This window comes from Chelonoidis abingdonii, chromosome 11 (assembly GCF_003597395.2).
Source record: "Chelonoidis abingdonii isolate Lonesome George chromosome 11, CheloAbing_2.0, whole genome shotgun sequence".
Classification (NCBI taxonomy): Eukaryota; Metazoa; Chordata; order Testudines; family Testudinidae; genus Chelonoidis; species Chelonoidis abingdonii.
In genome coordinates, this window is record NC_133779.1 from 51,776,278 (window position 1) to 51,798,295 (window position 22,018).

General features: G+C 42.7%; 2 protein-coding genes across 13 annotated transcripts in view; one reads left to right on the plus strand and one right to left on the minus strand.

Annotated features, from left to right (window-relative positions):
* Positions 1-752: 752 nt before the first annotated feature.
* PSMB4 (proteasome 20S subunit beta 4) lies at positions 753-6,999 on the plus strand. The gene is made up of 7 exons (XM_032768007.2): positions 753-922; positions 1,454-1,660; positions 3,837-3,983; positions 4,989-5,070; positions 5,275-5,391; positions 6,227-6,315; positions 6,903-6,999. The coding sequence occupies exons 1-7, from the start codon at positions 774-776 to the stop codon at positions 6,913-6,915; spliced, it is 804 nt and encodes a 267-aa protein (XP_032623898.1). The 5' UTR covers positions 753-773; the 3' UTR covers positions 6,916-6,999.
* A 3,534-nt stretch (positions 7,000-10,533) lies between these two features.
* POGZ (pogo transposable element derived with ZNF domain) overlaps positions 10,534-22,018 on the minus strand; it is a 73,018-nt gene continuing 61,533 nt past the window's right edge. For 7 of the 12 annotated variants that reach the window (XM_032767999.2, XM_075071096.1, XM_075071099.1 and 4 more), the window contains 8 exons: positions 21,529-21,675; positions 20,025-20,159; positions 19,532-19,704; positions 18,765-18,905; positions 17,831-17,890; positions 14,454-14,566; positions 13,502-13,526; positions 10,534-13,396 (listed from right to left, as the gene is read on the minus strand). In XM_032767999.2, the coding sequence (XP_032623890.1) occupies positions 11,827-13,396; positions 13,502-13,526; positions 14,454-14,566; positions 17,831-17,890; positions 18,765-18,905; positions 19,532-19,704; positions 20,025-20,159; positions 21,529-21,675 (2,364 nt within the window). In that variant the 3' untranslated portion in view covers positions 10,534-11,826. Of the gene's footprint in view, positions 13,397-13,501; positions 13,527-14,453; positions 14,567-17,830; positions 17,891-18,764; positions 18,906-19,531; positions 19,705-20,024; positions 20,160-21,519; positions 21,676-22,018 lie in introns of all 12 variants that reach the window. The other 5 variants (XM_032768003.2, XM_032767998.2, XM_075071098.1 and 2 more) reach the window with 1 other exon arrangement.

Sequence of the window (22,018 nt, forward strand, 5' to 3'; positions counted from 1 at the left end):
AAGGGCTGGATTTAGCTCTCAACTCATTTGTCTGGTCTAAGTTTTTTAATAGAATTAGATTGGCCAGGGTATTGCACTGAGATGTTCTGACATGATGGATGGCATTGGGTTTTCACTCCATGGTGTTACACCAGCATGCATTACTGATTTGTAGGAAACCTCCTGATATTCTGACTGGTAGAGTCATATCCTGTGAAGCGCCATGCTGGGATTCTGCTGGAAACATTTTGTTCTGCAATGCACAAAAAGAGCAACCCTGAATGTGAGGTGAGTTGGCATCCTTAGGTCAGTCATAACTACAATGGCCAATTATCCAAATAACACAGTTACATTATTATTATATTTACTTACAGATCATATTCAAATATAGGGGATAGCTTTGGGCAGGGAAGCTCTGGTATCCTAACTACCCTCAAGCCTCATGGCCGGTTCAGGGTAGTGAAATGTTCCTGCTGAAATGATGAGCAATGGCCTAGTTAATAGCATTTTCCATGCAAAGCGCCATCAGTAGGGTTCAGAGTTAACGGACCATAGCGCTGAATGAGGGCAGGTCACAGCTCCAAGAGTCACTGTTTCTGGACGCCCCCCCAGGAGGAGCTGGGAGCCACTCCCCACCCACGCCACACCCAAGATGGCGCCGTATGGGACTCGCCTGTTTTCTGTGGGGGCCACGCTCAAGATGGCGGCGCCCGGCGTACGGGAGGGGACGGTGGCTGCTGCGCCTGCGTGTTGCACAGACTCCCTGCACGTCAGTCCGCGCCAGAGTGACTAAGATGGAAGCCGGCGGGACGCGGCTGCCGCTGCCGTTCTGGGCCGGGGGCCCGGCCCCGGGGGAGCTGTACAGCCTGACCTGCCCCAGCGCGGCCGGGCCGGGCCTGGAGTCCCACGCCGGGGGCGGGGGCCCCCTCACGCGACCCAGTGAGTGACCGGGAGCCGCTTTCGGTTCAGCCCGCGGCCTCGTGGGGCGGGGCTGGGGCGGGGGGGTCGTGGGTGAGACTAGGGGCTTGGAGATTTCCCGGGGGGGGGGGCGGCGCTGAGGACGGGGACGGGGGCTGGGCCAACCCCCAGGGCCACAGGGGTGGGGGGAGGCAGAGATTTGGGGGGGTGGCTGGGAACATGGAGGACACAGGTGAATTGCTTTCGTGTGTTAAGGAGGGGACAATGTTGGGGTCTTCTGGGAAAGGGGTGAACGAGGTTGGCTCCCCTAAGGTCACTGGAGGCGGGTCATTCTGCAGCCCGTCTTGTATATGGCTGTGCTGCCCTGGCATCTGACCCATTGAACCCCATGTAATGAGCAGCCCTGGCCCAACCCCCATTGGGTTAATTTGGAGCAGAATTACAGTCTGTATCTGTGAGTCAGGCTCAGGAGAAGAGTAAGAGCCGCTAAAGAAGAGTAATGCTGCTGTTGGCTGTCCGACTCAGGGAGCACTGATGGTTTTGCTGGTTTCCCCAGGAATCCTATGGTGACGGGCACCTCAGTGCTGGGAGTGAAGTTTGACGGCGGTGTGGTCATCGCTGCAGACATGCTGGGCTCCTACGGCTCTCTGGCCCGGTTTCGTAACATTTCCAGGATCATGAAAGTGAATGATAACACTGTGCTCGGTGCGTCTGGAGACTATGCTGATTTCCAGTACCTCAAGCAGGTCATTGACCAGATGATGTAAGTATTTCTCCTCTGCTGACCCATGGAAGCAGACCTTCCCTCCCTCTCTGTTAGAGGGAGCCCCATTTCCCAGGCAGGGCAAGCTTGCACTCTTGTGCCTATGCTGCGGATACCTAGACATTGCTCCACTAGACTTTACTGTAGTAAAGAACAGAATTATCAGACACATAGATGAACACGATATGTTGGGGAATAATCAACACAGCTTTTGTAAAGGGAAATCATGCCTCACCAATCTATTAGCATTCTTTCAGGGGGTAACAAACATGTGGACAAAGGTGATCCAGTGGATGTCGTGTACGTGGACTTTCAGAAAGCCTTTGACACACTCCCTCAGCAAAGGCTCTTAAGCAAAGTAAGCAGTCATGAGAAAAGGGGGAAGGGCCTCTACTGGATCAGTAACAGGTTTAAAATACAGTAAAGGGTAGGAGTAAATGGTCAGTTTTCACAGTGGAGAAAGGTAAATAGCGAGGTGCACCAAGGATCTGTATTGGGACCAGTCTGTTAAACATATTCATAAATGATCAGGAAAAAGGGGCAAACAGTGAGTTGGCAAAATTTGCAGATGATGCAAAATTACTCAAGATAATTAGATCCAAAGTTGACTGCGAAGAGTTACAAAGGGATCTCACAAAAGTAGATGACAAGGCAACAGAAAGGCAGATAAAATTCAATATTGATAAATGCAAAGTAATGCATATTGTGAAACATAATTCCAAGTGTACATACAAAATGATGGGGTTTAAACTAGCTGTTACCATCAAGAAAGAGATCTTGGAGTCATTGTGGATAGTTCTCTGAAAACATTTCCCCAGTGTGCAGCAGCAGTCAAGCTAACAAAGTTGGGAACCATTAGGAATGAGATAGATAGTAAGACAGAAAATATCATACTGCCAATATATAAATCCCGGGTACGCCCACACCTTGAATACTGCTTGCAGTTCTGGTCATCCCATCTCAAAAAAGATGTATGAGAATTGGGAAAAGTACAGGGAAGGGCAACAAAAATGATTAGGAGTATGGAACAGCTTCCATAGGAGGAGAGATTAAAAAGACTGGGGCTGTTCACCATGGGAAAGAGATGACCGAAGGGGAATATGGTAGAGGTCTATAAAATCATAAATATTTTGAAGAAAATGAATAGGGGAGTGTTATTTACCTCTTCACATAAAGCAAGAACCAGGGGTCTTCTGATTAAATTGGTAGGCCGTGGGTTTAAAAACAAACAAAAGGAAATACTTCGTCGCACAATGCACAGTTAACTTGTGGATCTCGTCAGGGATTGTTGTGAAGACTAAAGTATAACTAGATTCAAAACAGAATTAGATAAATTCCAGGAGGATGGGTCTATCGATGCCTGTTAACCAACGTGGTCAGGGATGCAACCCCATGCTCTGGGTGTACCTAAAACTCTGACTGCCAGAAGCTGGTATGGTCAGTGGGGGATGGATCACTTGATAACTGCCCTGTTCTGTTCATTCCCTCTGAAGCATCTGGCATGGGCCACTGTTGCAAGACAGGATACTAGGCTAGATGGGACATTTTGTCTGATCCAATATGGCCATTCTTATGTTCTCTAGGGCTTGCCAGTCTAGCAGCTTTCATTAACACTAAATAAACAAAATATTTTAAATGAATAACACAAATACCCCAAACTAGTGTTTACAAAATGAATTAAACCAGATTTTAGCATCTCTGGAGCTGTCATTTTAAGTGGGAGCTCTTTGTCCATCTGTCACTGAGAGTGCAAACTTGTCTCCATCCTTTAAGGTCCCACCACTACCACTCCTGCTTATCTGGCTTTGAGCATGCAGACTAGCTGGAGATTAATACAGGGGTATTGACTCTTGATCTGCAGTCTCCTTCACCGCAAGAAGGAAATCACAATTTCTGCACTACAGATTTCTCCTCACAGGCCCAGTGTCTCTCCAACAAAGGGTCTGTCAACAGGTCTTTCCAGTTACCCTTCATTTACTTTAGATCTGTGGCTGATGACCTGTAAGAATGCAGAGCAGATGTGGTTTTGCTTTAATGGCTTGTGAGGATATAATATGTAGGGCATATTGTCTTATTGCTAGCCTGGCTGGCAGGGGTGGGGGCCGTGGTTAAATCTAAATAATGTCAGATGATTGGTAAGTTCCTCTAAGTTGTCTAAAACTCTTCTCTATATTAGAATTGATGAGGAGTTGTTGGGAGATGGTCACAGTTACAGTCCAAAGGCCATTCACTCCTGGCTGACCCGAGCCATGTACAGCCGGAGATCCAAGATGAATCCACTCTGGAATACTGTTGTTATTGGAGGCTTTTACAATGGGGAGAGGTAAGTCCTGCACAAGCTATGTGGGATGCGTAGTGTAACTTCTCTGCTACATTTCCATTTTAGGGACTTGAGCCACTCAATAGAAATCGGTGTTATTTATAGTCCCTGGTAGAATAAAGCTCAGGGCTTGATTTAAGGAAGGACAAACAGTAAATTTGAAAGATCTAAAAATGTTTGTAAAGCACAGGAAAGGGCTGTCAGTACAGTCTTATCAAACTTTTGTTATTAACTAATCTGAGGTCTTGGGGCATCAATTTGCTGCCTCTTTCAGGTTAGACTATATCTTGTCTTGTATCATGGTGCATAGATATTTTTCCCTTCCATTGCATGTGCCAGATTTTCAGTACTGGGGCACACGACTGCCTGTCTGTATAATTTGCATATGCAGTTGTTGTAACTGAATATGTAATTTCCGATGAGGCCTGCCTTTTGTATACACAGTTGCATGAGCCTGCTATTATGGCCCTTGGTGTCCCATAGATCAAATGCACTTCTTCCCCCCACCCCATTTACAACCCCCTTGCTTCTCCTCAGGGATAGTCTGTCTAGGAGACAGAGCCCCGATTCCCCACTGACTGAACCACTTCATAGGGAAGCAGACCCTTGCTCTTATCTAGCAGCACACATCCTGCTCGAATGCAGTCTGCTACAGAGGAAAATACTAGAAGGTATTTTAAAAAGAGGAGTAAGCAGTGTTCTTGAAGGCCAGAAAATACCCTGACCCCGAGCTGTTCTTTCGAGTAGTAGACTGGAAGTTTGTTTGATGCTTGGCCTTGAAAGAACTGTTAAAACAGGAGCCACTGAACATTCCTTCCTTTAGTGGCCTGTGTGCCCAGAGTATCAGCTGGACTTCCATCTTCTTCTTGGTTAGCCTGAGGGATGTTTGCTTTGTCAACTTATGCTGGAGTTGCATTTGTAAGCTGGCTACAACACCAGGAGTTGTCCCAGATGCTGATGTTTCTTCTGTGCAACCAGGAATGAAAATCTCCATCATTCTGTGTTCAGTTTTCTAGGGTACGTTGACATGTTGGGTGTTGCCTATGAAGACCCTACACTCGCTACTGGCTATGGAGCTTATCTAGCTCAGGTAAGTGCTTGTAGAACATTGACTGGGAACTGTAGAGAGAAGCACCATAGTTTAGTGGCAAGAGCAGGGAAGTGAGAGTCAGAGGGTTGAGTTATTTGCTGTGACTAGTGCATGCCACTCTGTTGCTTTAACTGCAACTTCAGCCTTGTGGAATTGAGTTATTGAAGTTTTTTTATTTTTATTTATTTATTTATTTAAATGCAGCCATTAATGAGAGAAGTCTTGGAGAAGAAACCCATCCTGACGAAGGATGAGGCCCGGGACCTGATTGAGCGCTGCATGAAAATCCTGTATTACAGAGATGCCCGATCATTTAACAGAGTAAGTATCCTGCCTTGGTGTTCCCTAGTCAGCCTGCAGGAACTGCAATGCCTGTTGTGCTGGGTGAACTGACATGCAGAGTCCAGCCTCTAAGTTTGTGTGATTCATCTTCAGTCATGATACTCAGTTGTCTTACAGCAACTTCCTTCCCCTGACTTCAGAGTGGTTTAGAGCTGCTAAGCCTCACAGCACCTCTGTGAGATAGTGAACTGGGGAGTATATTTGATTGAGATAGGACTTGCCCAGAATGTTACAGGTTGTTTGCAAAGCTGGGAAGAGAACTTAGTCCTTGTTCCCTGTTCTAATCTTGGAAATCCAGCTTTTCAAGATTTGCAGTGGCTCCTTCATCCCTAGCAACAGCAAAACGCAGTTTGCCAACTACCAGACAGAACCGGCAAGAACACTATCTTAGTCTCAAGTTTTCGTAAGGATAATTTAGGCAAAATACACCAAATTAGCTGCTGATGTTTCTCTCCACATTTGGGATGTGGGAATTGACATTGGTGCTTATTAAAGTGAGTCGCTCCAGCTAGCTGACTTCAGATAAAATGTCAGGGCTCAGACTAGTCCTTCAGTTAGCTGTGTATGACCCCTTCTTTTGTTGGGCAAAAGGTAAAGCATTAGGTGAAGATAATTGAATGTGAAGCTAACTGAGTTATGTTAAAAGAAATTAAGATAACCCTAACCAAATTTTTTCAGTGAAAGTTGAACTTCAGATATTCATTATTTGGTCACAAACTATTATTTACCCCATATCAAAGCACTCGCAATCTCAAGATTTCATTTGCATTAGTCGGGCTTTACTGGAAATTCTAATTGTTGATCTTCTCCTTAGTACGAACTTGCCATAGTGACCGAGAAAGGAGTTGAAGTGGAAGGACCTCTGTCGGTAGAAACCAACTGGGACATAGCACATCTTATCCGGTAACTTGCCAAAAGTCATACACTTCACTGAACACTCAAACTGACAAATGTCTTGTAACTTAAGGCCATCTTCTGCCCTCAAGCTTCTAACTGCCCTAGGAGCTGAGCCTCCCTCTGGCCCTCATGGGATTGGGGTTTTGTAGATAACTAAATGTTTTTAGTTTTTTTAAGTTGTGTTGCTCTGCTGTTGGAACAATATTTTTACTTGGTTCAATAGCTTGGAGGAACTTCGGAGCATGAATGTATAGTTCTGGCTAGGAGGGGGGAAACATTTCTTCTGTCTTTTCTGCACCAAGGGACAGCTTCTGACTTTGGCTAAATCTTGAACCTGGTGGCTTTGTTTCTATGGCCAGGGTTTGAATCATTACTAGACAAAGGTGCCTAGGGAAGAGAGAGGCTGCTGCCTTACCTGTTCACCAGTTTTCTGCATGTTTTGGGCAACTGCTGTTTATCAAGCACTGTGTATAACACCTAAAATACCCAAATCTGTTCTTCCGACTGACTGATGTTGACTCTGGTTTATGTGTTCTGCTTGTGTAACTGACTTGTCTTCAAACAACTTGACCTTTTTTAAAATCTCTTTACAGTGGCTTTGAATGAAATCTGAAGAACTGCTTGAGCCTGGTGCGTCCATATCACCTTTCCTATGCATGGTGTAAATCAGTTATATCTACCAGAGCATAGAGCTGAGTGACCCTGAATTATACAAGTTTTGTAAATGAAATAAATATGTTGAAACATGTTTGCATGTTTATGGTGTTTAAGCTTGAAAATGTACTCTGCATGGGACATCTACAACTGGTTGTGTATCAGAAGTCTCATTTTTAGCTTTACTGAACAAGTAACTAAAAATCAGAAGCAAAGGGTCAGAGCATTTCAGGGTCATAAGGAGTCAGATGTTCCCCTGTTCAGAAATTAATTACTTTTAATGGTTGGTGGTAAGTGCAGATCTATTCTAGAAGAGGTCAGGATTTAATGGAGCATCCGTTTTTTGCTGGCAAGCTTACCTTTCAGAGTTGTCAGGGGCCTGGCCGTGACTTCACCTTTGTTGATAGAAGGCTGTACCTGTTCTGTCCTATAAGCATAGCACATGTATTAAAGACATTCTCTTAGTTGTAGCAGCAGCATGGGTGCTATATAGACCCTCTAATGCAGAAACAGATGAGGGATGGACAACAGTGGGGTCTCCTACTCTACACCTTCCTAGCTGGCCTTTAAGTCTAACAGTTGGACATCTTGTCTCACACTGGTCCTGCTTCTGTCAGTAAAGGCCACGCACTACTCCCTCTATGCTAAGAAAATGCTTTTATCTAGTGATCTCACTGTACGTACAGATTAACTTAAAATAGACCATGGAATGTATCCAGCTCACAGGAGACTGTTCAGGGATGTTACCTAAAAAAACATCTTAAGTTGTGGGCATGTTTACCATACTCACAGCAGGGAATATTGTAAGCAGGCAACTATATTTTGCATCCATTTAAGTTCCTTGTAGAGGGCACTGCACTAATCCAAGTACAGAAGTCTCCTTCCAAGCCATCACAACGTTTGGAATATCCACGAGTGGAAGACTGGAGCTGCAAACTTGAATTGAGGTAGGCAGACCTGCTGCTGCCCTTTCAGTGATTGGCAGCAAGGTTCATGATGGGTGACCAATGTTTGCTTTACAGATTCCTGTACTTGCTGAGCAGGATACTTAATTGTAGAGGGTCTGTGCTTAGATGGAGACATGCTGAAGACAAAGACTTCAGGTTATTGTAATGCATGTGAAAATATTACTTACCTGCCAAGTTCATCTGCGCTTGCAACAGGAACCCTCTTCATTTCTGATAGATGAGTTAACACTGTTAAACAATATTACCTCATCTGTTTTGCTCTGGAACTGCTGACCTCCAGCATTTCCTGCTTATTTACTATGGAACTAGGTTTGATAATATCCTAGTCCATTATCTGGCAATTCAGTAACATGATTTAACACCATGAGGTGATACAAGGCAAAATGTCACTGTTACATCACTTATTCCCCAGGCTGGTCATTCTGACCCAAAAGGGCAGTGTTCTCCCCTTCCTGCCCACCATGCTCCACAAGAGTTTAGCAGCTGTAAAGAGATCTTATTACTAGGCCAGCATTGCATTTACACAACCTGTTACATGCTAATAGCTGAAGAATTAATAAAAACTGACACTTGAGAAAATAAAACTGTTTGAGATGCAGTCTGCTTCCTATGTGCTCAGTTTCACAACTTAAGTAAGCACTCTGCAAAGCTTTAGTGTAGCATCAAGCAGTTTGGGATGCCATGGAATGACTATCAGCCTCACAAAACTAAGAGCTATCTGGTTGTAGGCCTCAGTCTCTCAATTTACCTTGAAGCTGAACTGAAATGTATTTCAGAAAAACCATCATCATTTAGTAGAGGTGTGTACTCAGGAGGTGTGACAACCACTCAAACAACATGGGCAGCCCCTACAGTCTGGAATACCAACAACTGTTTGAGAAACAGGATCGTGAATTTGTATCATGATGGATTAAAAGGTGAGCTAAAGGTTTTTACCTAAATCCAGGTGCAATGAAAACACAATTTTTATTAACACCATATGGAGCAAGTGCTAAACTACACCAGCTAGATAACAACACAGGGCTCCAACTTTTCCTCACAAGTAATTCTGGAGGGGAAAAAAAAAATCCATGTGACCGTGTTGACTAGTGTGCCTCTTGTCCCCATATTTAAGCACTACACAGGACCATCAGACTTGCAGAGACTACTCACAAATGAGTGTTTTATGAGCAGGCTTGTACTTAAACATTAAGTAGTCTAATGTCCTGCGAGAAATATCTCCTCCATGGTGCAGACTGGAAAAACTTGATACCAAGAGGTTAAGGATATCAAGTTTTCAAACTTAGGTGCCTAAAGTTGAGCAGGGATTCGGATGCCTGACTCCGGTGACTTGGCCAGGGCTACATAATATCAGCACAGAGCCAGGATTAGAACTTGAGTTGCTAGCTCTCAGCCTGTGCTCTGGTAACAGGCCTAATGCTTTACTGACCTTTGTAAATAGTAAAAACAAACAACCTTTGCTCTTTAGCTTATAGCTGTCTTAAGAAACAAAAAGGTATTACCTCTAAAGAATTAAAATACCAGTTCATTCAGTTAAATAGATGGTCTGACACACTTATACTTTCACAAATGATTCTGTATATATGGCTGGTCTTCAACAGTCTTACAGCTCTCAACCATTCACTGGTCTAACAAGAGGTCCTGCTAACATCAAATTCTAAAAGGACTTGGATGAAGCCCTTGAAAGAGAACCTCACCTCAACACTGAATGAACTAAAACCATTTGAAATTAGGAATTTTAAGAGCTCTGTAATCAAAGGGCCTCATCACAATAGTAGGAGACACAGTAGGATACAACTTGGTATGAACATCATACAAAAAACTGCCCATAGCACACATGGTCTTAAGATACATACAAGTACTTAGAGATGAGATGCCTCCACTTTTTTGGGATCACAGGTCGTGTGTCTATCCAACCAATACATCAGGAGGACAGTAAAGAATGCAGCTACATGTAGCTAAAATACTGAATTGTCTGCTTAAACTGGGCCATCTCTTTGCAACTGATTTGCCCTTGTAATTATAATTCATGACTGCAGCTTAAGTTTCATTTAAATAGGGTCCATTTACCAGCATCTGAGGTAAACAACTTAAAAACTTTAAGCTGTTGTTTAAGAATGTAGAGATTGCCAAATAAAGATGAAATACAATGAATGTTTTTACAGTAGACTATAAATATGTACGATTTATGCTTTTCTTTAAAAAAAACTCTCAGGACAACAGGCTGTCGCACTTAACCTACTTTAGTTAATATAAGGCAATTAGAGGCCAAAATGCTAAAGTTGCATTGATATTGTGGAGGGCTGCAAGGTACAACTGAGGGCAGAATCAGGCTCTAAGTGTTAGCTACATGTAAACCCATTTCATTACTATCCCATCTCTGCCTTTTTTTCCAGACACAAGTGAGCTACTGAGTCCCTTCCCAAGCAGGGGATTTGTGTACAAATTGAATCAAATCAGGAATTGATCATGTCAAACAAAAATTTCATCAGCTTCACATTTTTTGCAGAATTGAGAAGAGCAAGAGAATTAATTTAGGATAATATGTACTTTTCTATCAAATTTACAAGAGTTAAATACTTCTCCATAATAAAAACACATGTTTATAAATCCATTTCCCTGGTTTTATTAAATGTTCCACTTATGTACACTTTAAAGATGAACCATTTACAGGTCTGCACATGCTGCCTCCTGCTTTCCTTAGGTAATAGGGAAGGTTCTCAAAAACCTTTATGGAAACAGAAAGGTGCAGGTGCTTCTGATTTTTGTATGTCAAAATGCTTTCAGTTTATACCATAATACATACAATTAAAAACCCTCAAACATGCAAATTGTAGAAAAATTTAAGCTGGCAGTGAAAAATAAAAACAAATGTCTTCCTTTTGTGCACATCACAGTTTGTTTCATGAAATCAGATTTTCTAATTCTAAGGAACGTAGTGTCTGATGCCACTGGTTAAAGCAGGTTTATCAACTACTAGTAGTTTAAAAAGGTTGTTTAATGGTCCATATAGTTTTAGCTCCATCTATTGTACAGGAAGATCAAGACAGGCTTGGCTTGTCTCTTCCATCATGTACCCTCTGTCAGTAATTCTTTGGAGCAAGGTGGGTGGGCGTCAGATGGTTTCTTGGGTGGAGGAATGAAACCATCACACAGTGTGTTCTCCAGTTGTCATGAAGTCTACTCAAAAACGAGAGGCTGGCTTTAACACTGCACCTAACTCCCTAAATACAGATCTCAGTTCAACCCCAGTTCAAATACTAATGGCTCCAAAGAACCGTTGCTGGCATTGAACAGGCAAAATTCTATCGCTTGTGTTTTACCCCGTGTCAAGATTCACAAGCAAAGTCATTGCTCTTCTTTTTCCTTTTTTAAAAAAGAAACAAAAACCCAAATCTCAATGGCCAATATTAGAAGGTTTCACACATTAAAGCAATAATTCATATCTAAAGTTACTACAGAAACCTAAATCTCTGGGTCAAGTGTTAAAAAAAATAATAATAATAAAAAAAAAATCTGTGTTAAGACAACCAAAAGATTTATATACTGGTTCATTAGCTACATATTTTTTTTCCTTTCTTTATAAATGGTCACATTGACGATGTAGTATAATTCAAAACATTTTTGCACAATAAAACAGAAAACTATGATACAGTGAGGTAAAGAAAACGCAAAAATATTCACCCACAATATAGCGTCAGAAAATACCAACACAGTGATTTTTTTTTTTTTAAAAAAAGCACAAAACTTATAAATGAACAGCATAAATGGCTATTAATCTGAGTGATCACCTACAAATTTCCTAATCCCACAAATCCACAGGGAAGTGTAATGGTCTCATCCAACATTTATTTAAAAAATAACCCTTTCTGGATCATGATTCTCAGATTAGTGCTCAGATTTCCATCAGATCCAAATCAGCATCTTCAAAGCCATAGAAGGATTCAGTCTCGCTTTCCCCTTCAAAGAGCTGGTGGAGGATTTCTGGGTCTGTAGATTCTTCAGCACGGGTCCTATCCTGGAATCCAACTTCTTCGTCCTGCAGCTCATCGCTCAGCTTCAGCTGCTCCTCCAGAGAGGCGATCAGCTCCTCCTGCATGTCAGCATTGCGTGTGGGAGAGTTGGCCGTGCCATCAGGGCCAGGCAGCACACTAGCCACAAGGAAGGACTGCTGCACGAGTTCAGGACAGTCACCAATGACTTCCAGAACCTCCGCCAGCCAGCATAAAACCAGCTGGAGGAGAATGTCCGAGTCACATGTGGAGTCTGCCATTTCCTTGGCTTGCTCTTTCCATTTTTTATGCAAGAAGTTTTTCACAGTCCTTTTTATGCACACATCCAGGGGTTGGATTTTGGAGCTGCAGCCAGCAGGGACTACAGCTGGCAGAGTACTGGATGCATTCAGTAAGGAAAGTACCTCTTCAGACAGATGTGTTCGGTGGCAATCCAGCACCAGCATGCCCTTGCTGTTCTGGCACTCCGTGTGCTTCTGCCATACTCTAGAAGACCACAACTCCATGATTTCGTCATCGCTGTACCCATTCTCCTTTGCTTCCAATATAATAGACTCCGGCACATTGGCAGGCTGCTCTACGTGACCCCTGTAGAACACTAGCGTTGGCAGAATGCTGCCGTCAGCTAAGATAGCGAGGACAACGTCGCACCAGGGCTCCCCGGTCCCCACTGTCTGCAACGCATTCTCTTTCCTGTCGTCGCTGCTCAGTACCTCCACATCAAGGAAAAGAGAGATCTCATCAATGGCTGCGATCATAGAGAGCGGCAGGTCCTGGGTGTGGATCTGCCGCTGCACAAACTCAATGAAGCAGCTGGCATTTTCGTCTACGTCTTTGGGAAGAGGGTGAGCCACCGCTCTGCGGGTGTGCATGCTGAGGTTGTGCCTGAGCATGAACCTCACTGCCCATTCGTAGGAGATCTTGAAGCCCCCCTCAAGGGACCGGCCAATCTTGGTTGCCTTCTGAAAGAGAGTTTCCTCATTCACCGGCAGCTGCTGCTCTCTTTGTGTGAGGACCCACTCTGCTAGTTTCTCTTCAGCCTCTAAGCTGAGGTACTTGCCCTCTGACAAAGATGCTAAGTTGTCTTCTTGGAAAGCTTGAAACCTCCGCAGCCAGCGCCTGATACGCCTCTGAGGATTCCTGAAGTGCTCTGCTGCCTGTTCAGTGTTGCAACACAAAGCAAACAATACGACACGAAGCTTTTTCACAGACAGTTGTTCCTTTTTGCTTACAGGTTCGGGCTCTTTTGGTGGCTGTTCTTCTTCTTGATCATCAATATTTAAGCACTCTTCCTCCTGACTAACTACAGGTCTCTTATATGCCTCTGACACGGCTTCAGGCTCCAACTCATCCTTCTCAGGTAACGAAGGCTTTGATTTCACAGTAGCAGCTTTACTTGGGGGATAGGTGGAGTATATATTCTTCATGCTTCCGTCATGGGGCTGGCTGTGCCTTGAAGGGAGAGAACACAAAGAACCAGCTTAAAACAAGAAAAACAAAAACAGGGAACAAAAACTAGAAGAGTATTTGGCAGATCAGAGATGTCAAACGGTTTACCTTGAATGTGAAATCCAAGTGGGCCCTGAAAAAAGAAATATTCGGAGGTTAGTTTGCACACATCAAAGACAAACAACAAAAATCATTTTTCTAGGATGGTGATCTTGTACCTCTACAGCGCCAGTCATCCTGAAGGATCTCAACACAATTTGCGAACACTTTATATGTATAATTTCATACCCATAGTATGAGTAATCACTGTATTCAACACTGAAACGCAGCCACCTCTGGGTTGATGCACAGCAGTTAACAATGCACAATGACACTAGACAATGACCACTAAAACCAGCAGAGAAATACTGTATTCATTTGAAGTCACAGGAGGAATATAGTTAGGCCGGATATAGGCCAGTAAATTGGAATTTGGCCAGGCCATTGGAGGTAAACCTTCCTTTAGCAAAATGTAATAGGGATATTTAATGATAAGCAAACAGGATACAAGTCTTAAGCCCCATCCAAAATTGTAACTTCAGCAGCAGTACAGTGCCTCTTAGCCTCTCACTGGTTCAACAGTCTTTCAGAGGAAGAATAACTTATTAACAACATTCATGCAGCCCCTGGATGAGTCCCACAGCAATACAACTGTAATTATACGCAAAAAAGGAAAGGAGATATTAAACCAACCCCCCAAACCTCCAGAACAGACAAACTCTCTCATTCTGTTATGAAGGGTCCACAACACTAAACATCTACCTACATGTCCTATGACCTGGGTTATACAGCAGGTCAAAGTAGCTGATCACAGTGGTTCCTTCTGACTGAATCTATGAATCTACTCTATGTTTTACATATAAATAGCATGGAAAGCTAGAGGAATACTAGGCCAAATCAATCCCAAATAGATATACCAGGAAAGCATCTGGCTCATGGTGTATAAATAATTGCATTATGCCCAACATTACTATTACACTACAGTATAATGTGACATTTCTGCTTCATTTCAAACTCTTACCTCGGAAAATGATGTTACTGAACTCATGTGATGGGTTGAAGACCAGATGCTTGGCCATTGCATCACCTTCAGATGTTGCAAAAAGACAGGAGGCACAAGCCAACTTTACCCCGCTAGGAGGGGGAAGAGAAAAAGAGCGTTTAAGAACACCAGCATCACAACAAATATATGCATTTCATATAAAGCAACAACTATTAATAAAGAGATAAGGAAAGTTCTCATGGAGACTAAAGAGGCTATAAAACCAGAAATCTTAGTTGAAATCCCCCATTAATATTACCTCCTTATTGACTGGGTACATGTCACCTCAGGATGGGATGAAGAGATAAAATTTCTAGACACCATTACTGACTGCTTCTTGGAGCAGCTAGTCTTGGAACCCACAGGGGGAGAGGCAATTCTTGATTTAGTTTTAAGTGGAGCACAAGATCTGTTCCAAGAGGTCAATACAAATGAACCACTTGGTAACAGGGACCACAATGTAATTAAATGTAGCATCCTTATAAGGGAGAAAATACCTAAGAAACCCACTACAGTAGCACTTAACTTCAAAAAGCGGAACGACATAAAAAGAAGGAGGCTAGTTAAACGGAAATTAAAAGAAACAGTCACAAAAGTGAAATGTGTGCAAGCTGCATGGAATTTAAAAAAACAAAACAAAACACCATAAGAGGCTCAAACTAAATGTATCCTCGCTCCCAAAAAAAACAGAGGACAAGAAAAAAGCCACCATGGCTAAACAACAGAGTAAAAGAGGCGATTAAAGACAAAAAGACATCTTTTAAAAACTAAAAGTCAACTCCTAGTGAAGAAAACAGAAAGGAACATACATTCTGGGCAAGCATAATTAGGCAGGTCAAAAAAGAATTTGAAGAGCAACAGTAAAAGAGAAGAACTAAAAGTAAAATAAATAAATAAATAAAAAGTACATCAGAAGCAGGAAGCTGGCCAAACAATCAGCAGGGCCACTGGACAACTGAGGTGCTAAAGGAGCACTCAAGACGACAAGGTCATTGAGGCGAAGCTAAACGAATTCTTTGCATCGCTCTTCACTGGAGAGGATGTAAGGAAGATAAAAAAAAAATAAAATGACTCAGGTGTGGTTAAGATGACAAATCTGAGGAACTGTCCCAGATTGAGGTGTCAGTAGAGGAAGTTTTGGAACAAACTGATACTGTACACAGAAATAAGTCACCAGGACCAGATTTCTGAGATAACTCAAATATGAAATTGCAGAACTACTAATTGGGATATGTAACCTATCATTTAAATCAGCCTCTGTGCCAGATGAGTGGCGGAGAGCTAATGTGATGGCAATTTTTGAAAAAGGCTCCAGAGGCAATCCTGGCAATTACAGTCTGGTAAGCCTAACTTCAGTACCAGCAAAGTGGTTGAAACTACAGTAAAGAACAGAATTATTAGACACACAGATGAACACGATACGTTGGGGAAGACCCAACACAGCTTTTATAAAGGGAAATCATGTCTCACCAATCTATTAGAATTCTTTGAGGGGGTCAACAAACATATGGACCAGGGTGACCTAGTGCACATATTGTACTTCAACTTTCAGAAAGCCTTTGACAAGGTCCCTCATCAAAGGCTCTTAAGCAAAGTAAGCAGTCATGGGAAAAAGAGGCAAGTTCTTCTCCTGAATCAGTGACTGGTTAAAAGATAGAAAACAAAGAGTAGGACTAAATTATCAGTTTTCACAGTGGAGAAAGGTAATCGGCAGGGTCCCCCAAAGATCTATACTGGAACTAGTGCTTTTTAACAGTCATAAATGATTAGGAAAAGAAGGTAAAACAGTGAGTTGGCAAAGTTTTCAGATGATACAAAATTACTCCAGATGGTTTGGTCCAAAGCAGATGGCAAAGAGTTACAAAGGGATCTCACAAAACTGGGTGACTAGGCAACAAAATGGCCGATGATATTCAATGTTGATAAATGCAAAGTAATGCACACTGGAAGACATAATTCCGAGTATATATACAAAATGATGGTGTCTAAATTAGCTGTTACCACACAAGAAAGCAATCTTGGAGTTATCGTGGATAATTCTCTGAAAACATCTGTTCAGTGTGCGCCAGTCAAAAAACAGAATGTTGGGAACCATCAGAAAAGAGAGAGATAATAAGACAAAAAATATCATAATACTACCATATATAAAAACATGGTATGCCCATACTTTGAATATTGCGTGCAGTTGTCGTCATCCCATCTCAAAAAAGATAGATTAGAATTGGAAAAAGTACACAGAAGGGCAACAAAAATTATTAGGGGGATGCAACAGCTTCCATATGAGGAGAAATTAAAAAGACGGGACTGCTCAGCTTGGAAAGGAGACAATTGAGGGGAGATATGATAGAGGTTTAGAAAGTCATGAATGGTGTGGAGAAAGCAAATAAGGATGTGTTATTCACCTCTTCAGACAAGAACCAGGGGTCAGTAATAGGCAGCAGGTTTAAAACAAGCATAAGGAAGTACTTCTTCACACACCACACAGTCAACCTGGGGAAGTCATTGCTAGGGGATGTTGTAAAGGCCAAAAGTATAACTGGATTAAAAAAAGAATTAGATAAAATTCCTGGAGGATAGATCCATCGATGGCTATTAACTAAGACGGTCAGGGATGCAATCTCATGCTCTGGCTGTCCTAAAAGAAGTTGGGACTGGATGACAGGGTGTGGATCACTCAGTGCCTTGTTCTGTTCTCTCCTTCTGAAGCTTCTGGCACTGGCCACTATTGGAAGACAGGATACTGGTCTGGGATAGATCACTGATCTGACCTAGTATGGCCATTCTTACATTCTTATGACCAAATTCTGCCTTCAACTGCATAAGTGCATTTCCCATTATGTGCCACATGTATACTTACACCACCGCGGTAAGTCAATCTATGCTACTCAACTTCAGCAATGTGAATAACATAGCTGGAATTGACATACCTTAGGTCGAGTTACTGTGGGCTCTACAAAGCGGGTGGTTGATTGGAGAAACTCTCCCACTGACTTAAGTACTCTTCTCATCAGCGGTAGAGTACAGGGGTCAACTGGAGAGTGATCTGCTGTCGATTTGGTGGGTCTTCACTAGACCCGCTAAATCGACTGCTGGTGGATCGATCTCAGAGCATTGATCCGGGCTGTAGTGTAGACCTGCCCTAAGAAGTCATTAGGAGTTGCAGGTTATTGAGGGTAAAATATGACCTAGGATCTTGTGCTCTGTTTAAACACTTCTTTTGCTATTACAGAAAAAAAATATTGGATCTTCTTGAGAAAGTGGATAATTACAGAACATGCCAGAGTTAGAAGATCAGAAAATAAATCACTTTAGATGGTTAGGAAATTAAAATAAGATGTAATCAAGTTTGGCATTACCAGGCAGTATAGTTTTTAAACAAGGCCAAGTATTTTGGACTCTTCCGAGGAACGTGGTTGCTGCAAGATAAAAAACAAGGATATTTACTAGAGGCTCAAGATTATTCTGCATATTTAAGCCAGACAAAAAATCATGCACACTTATTCAGAGAAATCTGATCCTATTTTAGAATCATTCTGTTGTAAGTTTCCCTATCTTTCAATTAAGGTTTCAGGAGAATGGGATTCCTATCCCTGATTAAACTGCTTGATCCTGGCTCTGGGGGCAACTGTGCTGCATCCGTCGTTTTCTAGGATCTGTAGGCTTGTGTAAGTGTAGCACGAACTCATTTTTGATCACAAGATAACAGATTAACTACATCTTTCAATTAACTATATACTGGAACCTGTTTTAGGAGCAAGACAGCAATATCTCAGCTGTGAAACCCACACCTCTCAGCGATTTGCACCAGAGGGCAGTTAATGAAAGTTCTCACCTAGTAATGTGTTATTTGCCACAGTCACTGATGCTTAAGAACTTGGAGAGGTATTTAGGGCCAATGGTCTAGAGCAGGATCACCAAATCCTGATTCTGAATGCGGAGGGCAGTTGCAAAAGTTAGACGGGATATTTCGAGGTGGCTGGCAAATTAAAAGGCGTTGGGGTGCATATGTGTATTTATATGTCCCTTATGTGAGCTGAAATCCACTGAGACTAATCCTCATCCAGCCTTTGCCCTCAACTGTTCTCTCATCTCATTTAGACAGGTGTATAAAGAAACCCATTACCACCCACTGCGTTGATACAAGCCACAAGGACACTGCTCTATAACCCACTTCTAGCGAACTGGAACTTGCTGATGCCCCAGTAAAGGAGAATGACAATCAAAAGGGGTGGGGTGAGGTTCCAGTGTATTAGAAAGGTTTGCTTTTCTAGAGAGTCCTTTTACACCTACTTGATCATATGGTTGGCATATGCTCTGGAGCAGCAAGTGCTATAACGACACAACGAACAGTGGACGTAGGTAGGAAAGTGGTTTGGGAAATCTGGGATTTCGAAGCTGCACTCCAAGCACGTCTGCCTCCCCAGGACACTCCTGCAGATGAAAGGGGACATTCTCATCAGTGGCTGTACAGATACCTCGGGGAGTTACAATTCTTGTTACTACAAACCCTCTCAGACACAAAAGATAAAGCTAATCAGCAAATCGTGAAGACTGTCATTGACAGAGGCAAACTTCCAGAAGAAAAATGCAGTCAAACTAATCTCCTCTGACCTATACTTTCAGCCCTAGCTATATAAATTGTTTTAGTGTTAGGCTTTAGTTTCCCCATTTGTGACACCTCATTAAGGAACCACTCTTATGCCATGTACTCAAATGCAGTGGACTGCCCTAACCAGAAAAATTAGGGCTGCCGTGTGGGACCTCTGAGGAAGACAGGATTAGAGGGGGAAGAGAAAGAGAGAGGCTCCTCTGGGTTCTCTACAGGGAAAACCCCACAAAAGAGAAAATTAAAAAAAAAACAAAACTGTTTTAATAATTTGACTTAATCCTGGTCTTGTGGAAAGCTGGCTTCTCCTGGCACGATAGTTCTTCCTGGCAGTGAACAAGCCGAAACGGCACAGTGCCGAGGAGCAGTCTGCCATCAATGGTGGCATAACATAGCTGACTGCATTTTCTTTAACAACCTTTTAATTTGAAACTTAGCAAGAAGTTCTGACATTTTCTTGACTGCTCTCTTCTGGATGTTCCTCTGGACAGGTGGGTACAGGAAGATGGGCTGGGGGTCCGAGGAAGTCGTCAGTGAAGTGGCTTCCTGCAAGGTGCCCTGTGGCGCATCATTCGAAGATACTGGCACTGTCCGCGGCTGTCCTCTAGATGCTCTAATTGTAACCTGCAGCAAATGACAGATACAGGCTACACCTCAGCTTTGCATATCTTAAGACACGTGCTGCCCCACTCCTGATCTCTGCTCCTCAGCTTTGCCATGGTCTGCTCAATTTAACATGGAATGGCAGGTGGAATCAGTCTATTCCAACAGGTGTAGATTTGAAGTGCTCCACATTCTGCAAACACCTGTTTTATGGCATCTAGTAAAAACTGGTAGAAAAATGCTGTTGGAATTTTTAGGAGGTACATATTGACAGTGTTGATATACTTCTGAGAAAATGGAGGAGGAGGAGCGAGGGCTGCTGTCTAGCTTGGATTCCTTACCTTGGTTCCAGGTTTCAGTCCTTCTAGCTGTTTGGGCTTTCGGAACGTTTTGTGGTGCTGCAGCTTGTGTTCAATTTTATCCTTGGCAAATAGGAATTGCAGACGACACTTGTTACAGTGATAAACACTCTTCTTCTAAAGCAAAATAACAATGAAATATATTTAATTTTGGAGAGTGGAAGCAAAAAGAGAAGGTTCTTCAGTGGTTTATTTTATTTATTTAAAGAAACAAAACAATGGCTTCTCTTCTTTTTATTCCCTTGATCTCAAGTCCAGCCAAGTTTAGGTGATATTTGAAAATGCTGTATTAAAAGTAGTTACTGGTGGCTTTTGTTCAATTTCCAGTGGGTAAAGTGTGCACATCATAAAATCACCTTCACCATGGCAATTATTAGCAGGTAAATAGGCCCAATGATCTGTGATGGAATGTTAGATGGGGTGGGATCTGTTTTACTACGGAGAATTCTTTCCTGGGTGTTAGCTGGTGAGTCTTGCCCACATGCTCAGGGTTTAACTGATCGCCATATTTGGGGTTGGGAAGGAATTTTCCTCCAGGGCGGATTGGCAGAGGCCCTGGAGGTTTTTCGCCTTCCTCTGCAGCATGGGGCACGAGTCACTTGTTGGAGGATTCTCTGCACCTTGAGGTCTTTAAACCACGATTTGAGGACTTCAATAACTCAGACATAGGTTAGGGGTTGTTACAGGAGTGGGTGGGTGACATTCTGTGGCCTGCGCTGTGCAGGGGATCGGGCTGGAAGGCCATAGTGGTCCCTTCTGGCCTTGGGTCTATGAATTGGTCTCTTTATCAGCAGAGGCACCAACAACTGCAGGATCAAGAAAAATGAACTCTTCTCTTTTTCCTAGAGGGGGTTTTCTCCGAGTCACGGCTGAGGCACACTGGCAGAGCAGCATGTGGAAGCTGCTTGCCTTTTCATTGCCTACACCCTATACCTGTTCTGTGGGTAAACTAAGGGCTTGGGGTTGTCAATCTGCCACCTGCCAAAAGCACTAACTTTACGTAATTTAGAACTTAGAACCACTCACACTTAAAAGAGGTCACCATTCTAGGCAATAGATAAGGAAATAGAGCTTCCCAGCAGCTATAAAAAATGTGGTCTGTGGGATGGAATTTATTTTCTGGAACGTGAACTTTTCACCCAGAAGAATAAAAGTCTGATATTACCCCCCAACAATCTTTGTTAATTACAACTTGGAAACAAATACCGACAGGGAAAACACGTGATTTCTCACATTAAATAGTTATTTGTGCTAATTATAGCTGAGGTAAGAGGCAATCCCTATTTAGTCCAACTTCTGTCCAGTTATCGTGTGTGTGTGTGTGTATGTGTGTGCATCTGTCTGAGGAAGGGAGCGCAATCACCTGTTTCAGGCCCTGATTCAGCTTTAAGCATGTGCTCCACTCCCACTGAAGTCTCTGTGAAAAATGAACCATTTTAACCAAAACTTTGCAAAGATTGTAAATTTAAGTCCGTACTTGGGTTACCTGATGCCTCATGAAATGCTGCTGGAAGGCATTGCCATTCTTAAAGACTTTCAGGCAATAAGGACAGAGCAGGTGTCGTGTGTCCTCGTGGATCATTCGGAAATGGCTATCCACTTCAGAGTAAAGCGACGAACGATATTGACAGACCTGGGGATGGACAAATACAAACAATTAACATGGAATTAATCTAGGAATTTATATCACATCTATCACTGTAGTATATAGTTACTTTCACTGAAGCATCTAAGCAGCTGCTAATCTACACCCCCTTTAAGTTACTGAATGAACCAGGGCTTATGTGAAGTAAGCAGAAAGGGAGATTTAACAGGAAGTGAGACCTAATAGTAAGTGATCTCTCTCAGTTAAAAATGAGGTTAATCAATCTAAGTAGATTCTTATATGGCAACCATAACCATGGTTCCTGAGCACCTCAGGAGTAATGAGCTCTGGAAGGAAGTAAATCTTATGCAGTCTTCATCACTCAGAATAC

Coding starts and splice junctions, on each gene's coding strand:
- PSMB4 (XM_032768007.2), top strand. CDS start 774: ATGGAAGCCGGCGGGACGCGGCTGCCGCTGCCGTTCTGGGCCGGGGGC. Junction 1,661..3,836: donor CAGGTCATTGACCAGATGAT/GTAAGTATTTCT, acceptor TCTCTATATTAG/AATTGATGAGGAGTTGTTGG. Junction 3,984..4,988: donor GGCTTTTACAATGGGGAGAG/GTAAGTCCTGCA, acceptor TTCTGTGTTCAG/TTTTCTAGGGTACGTTGACA.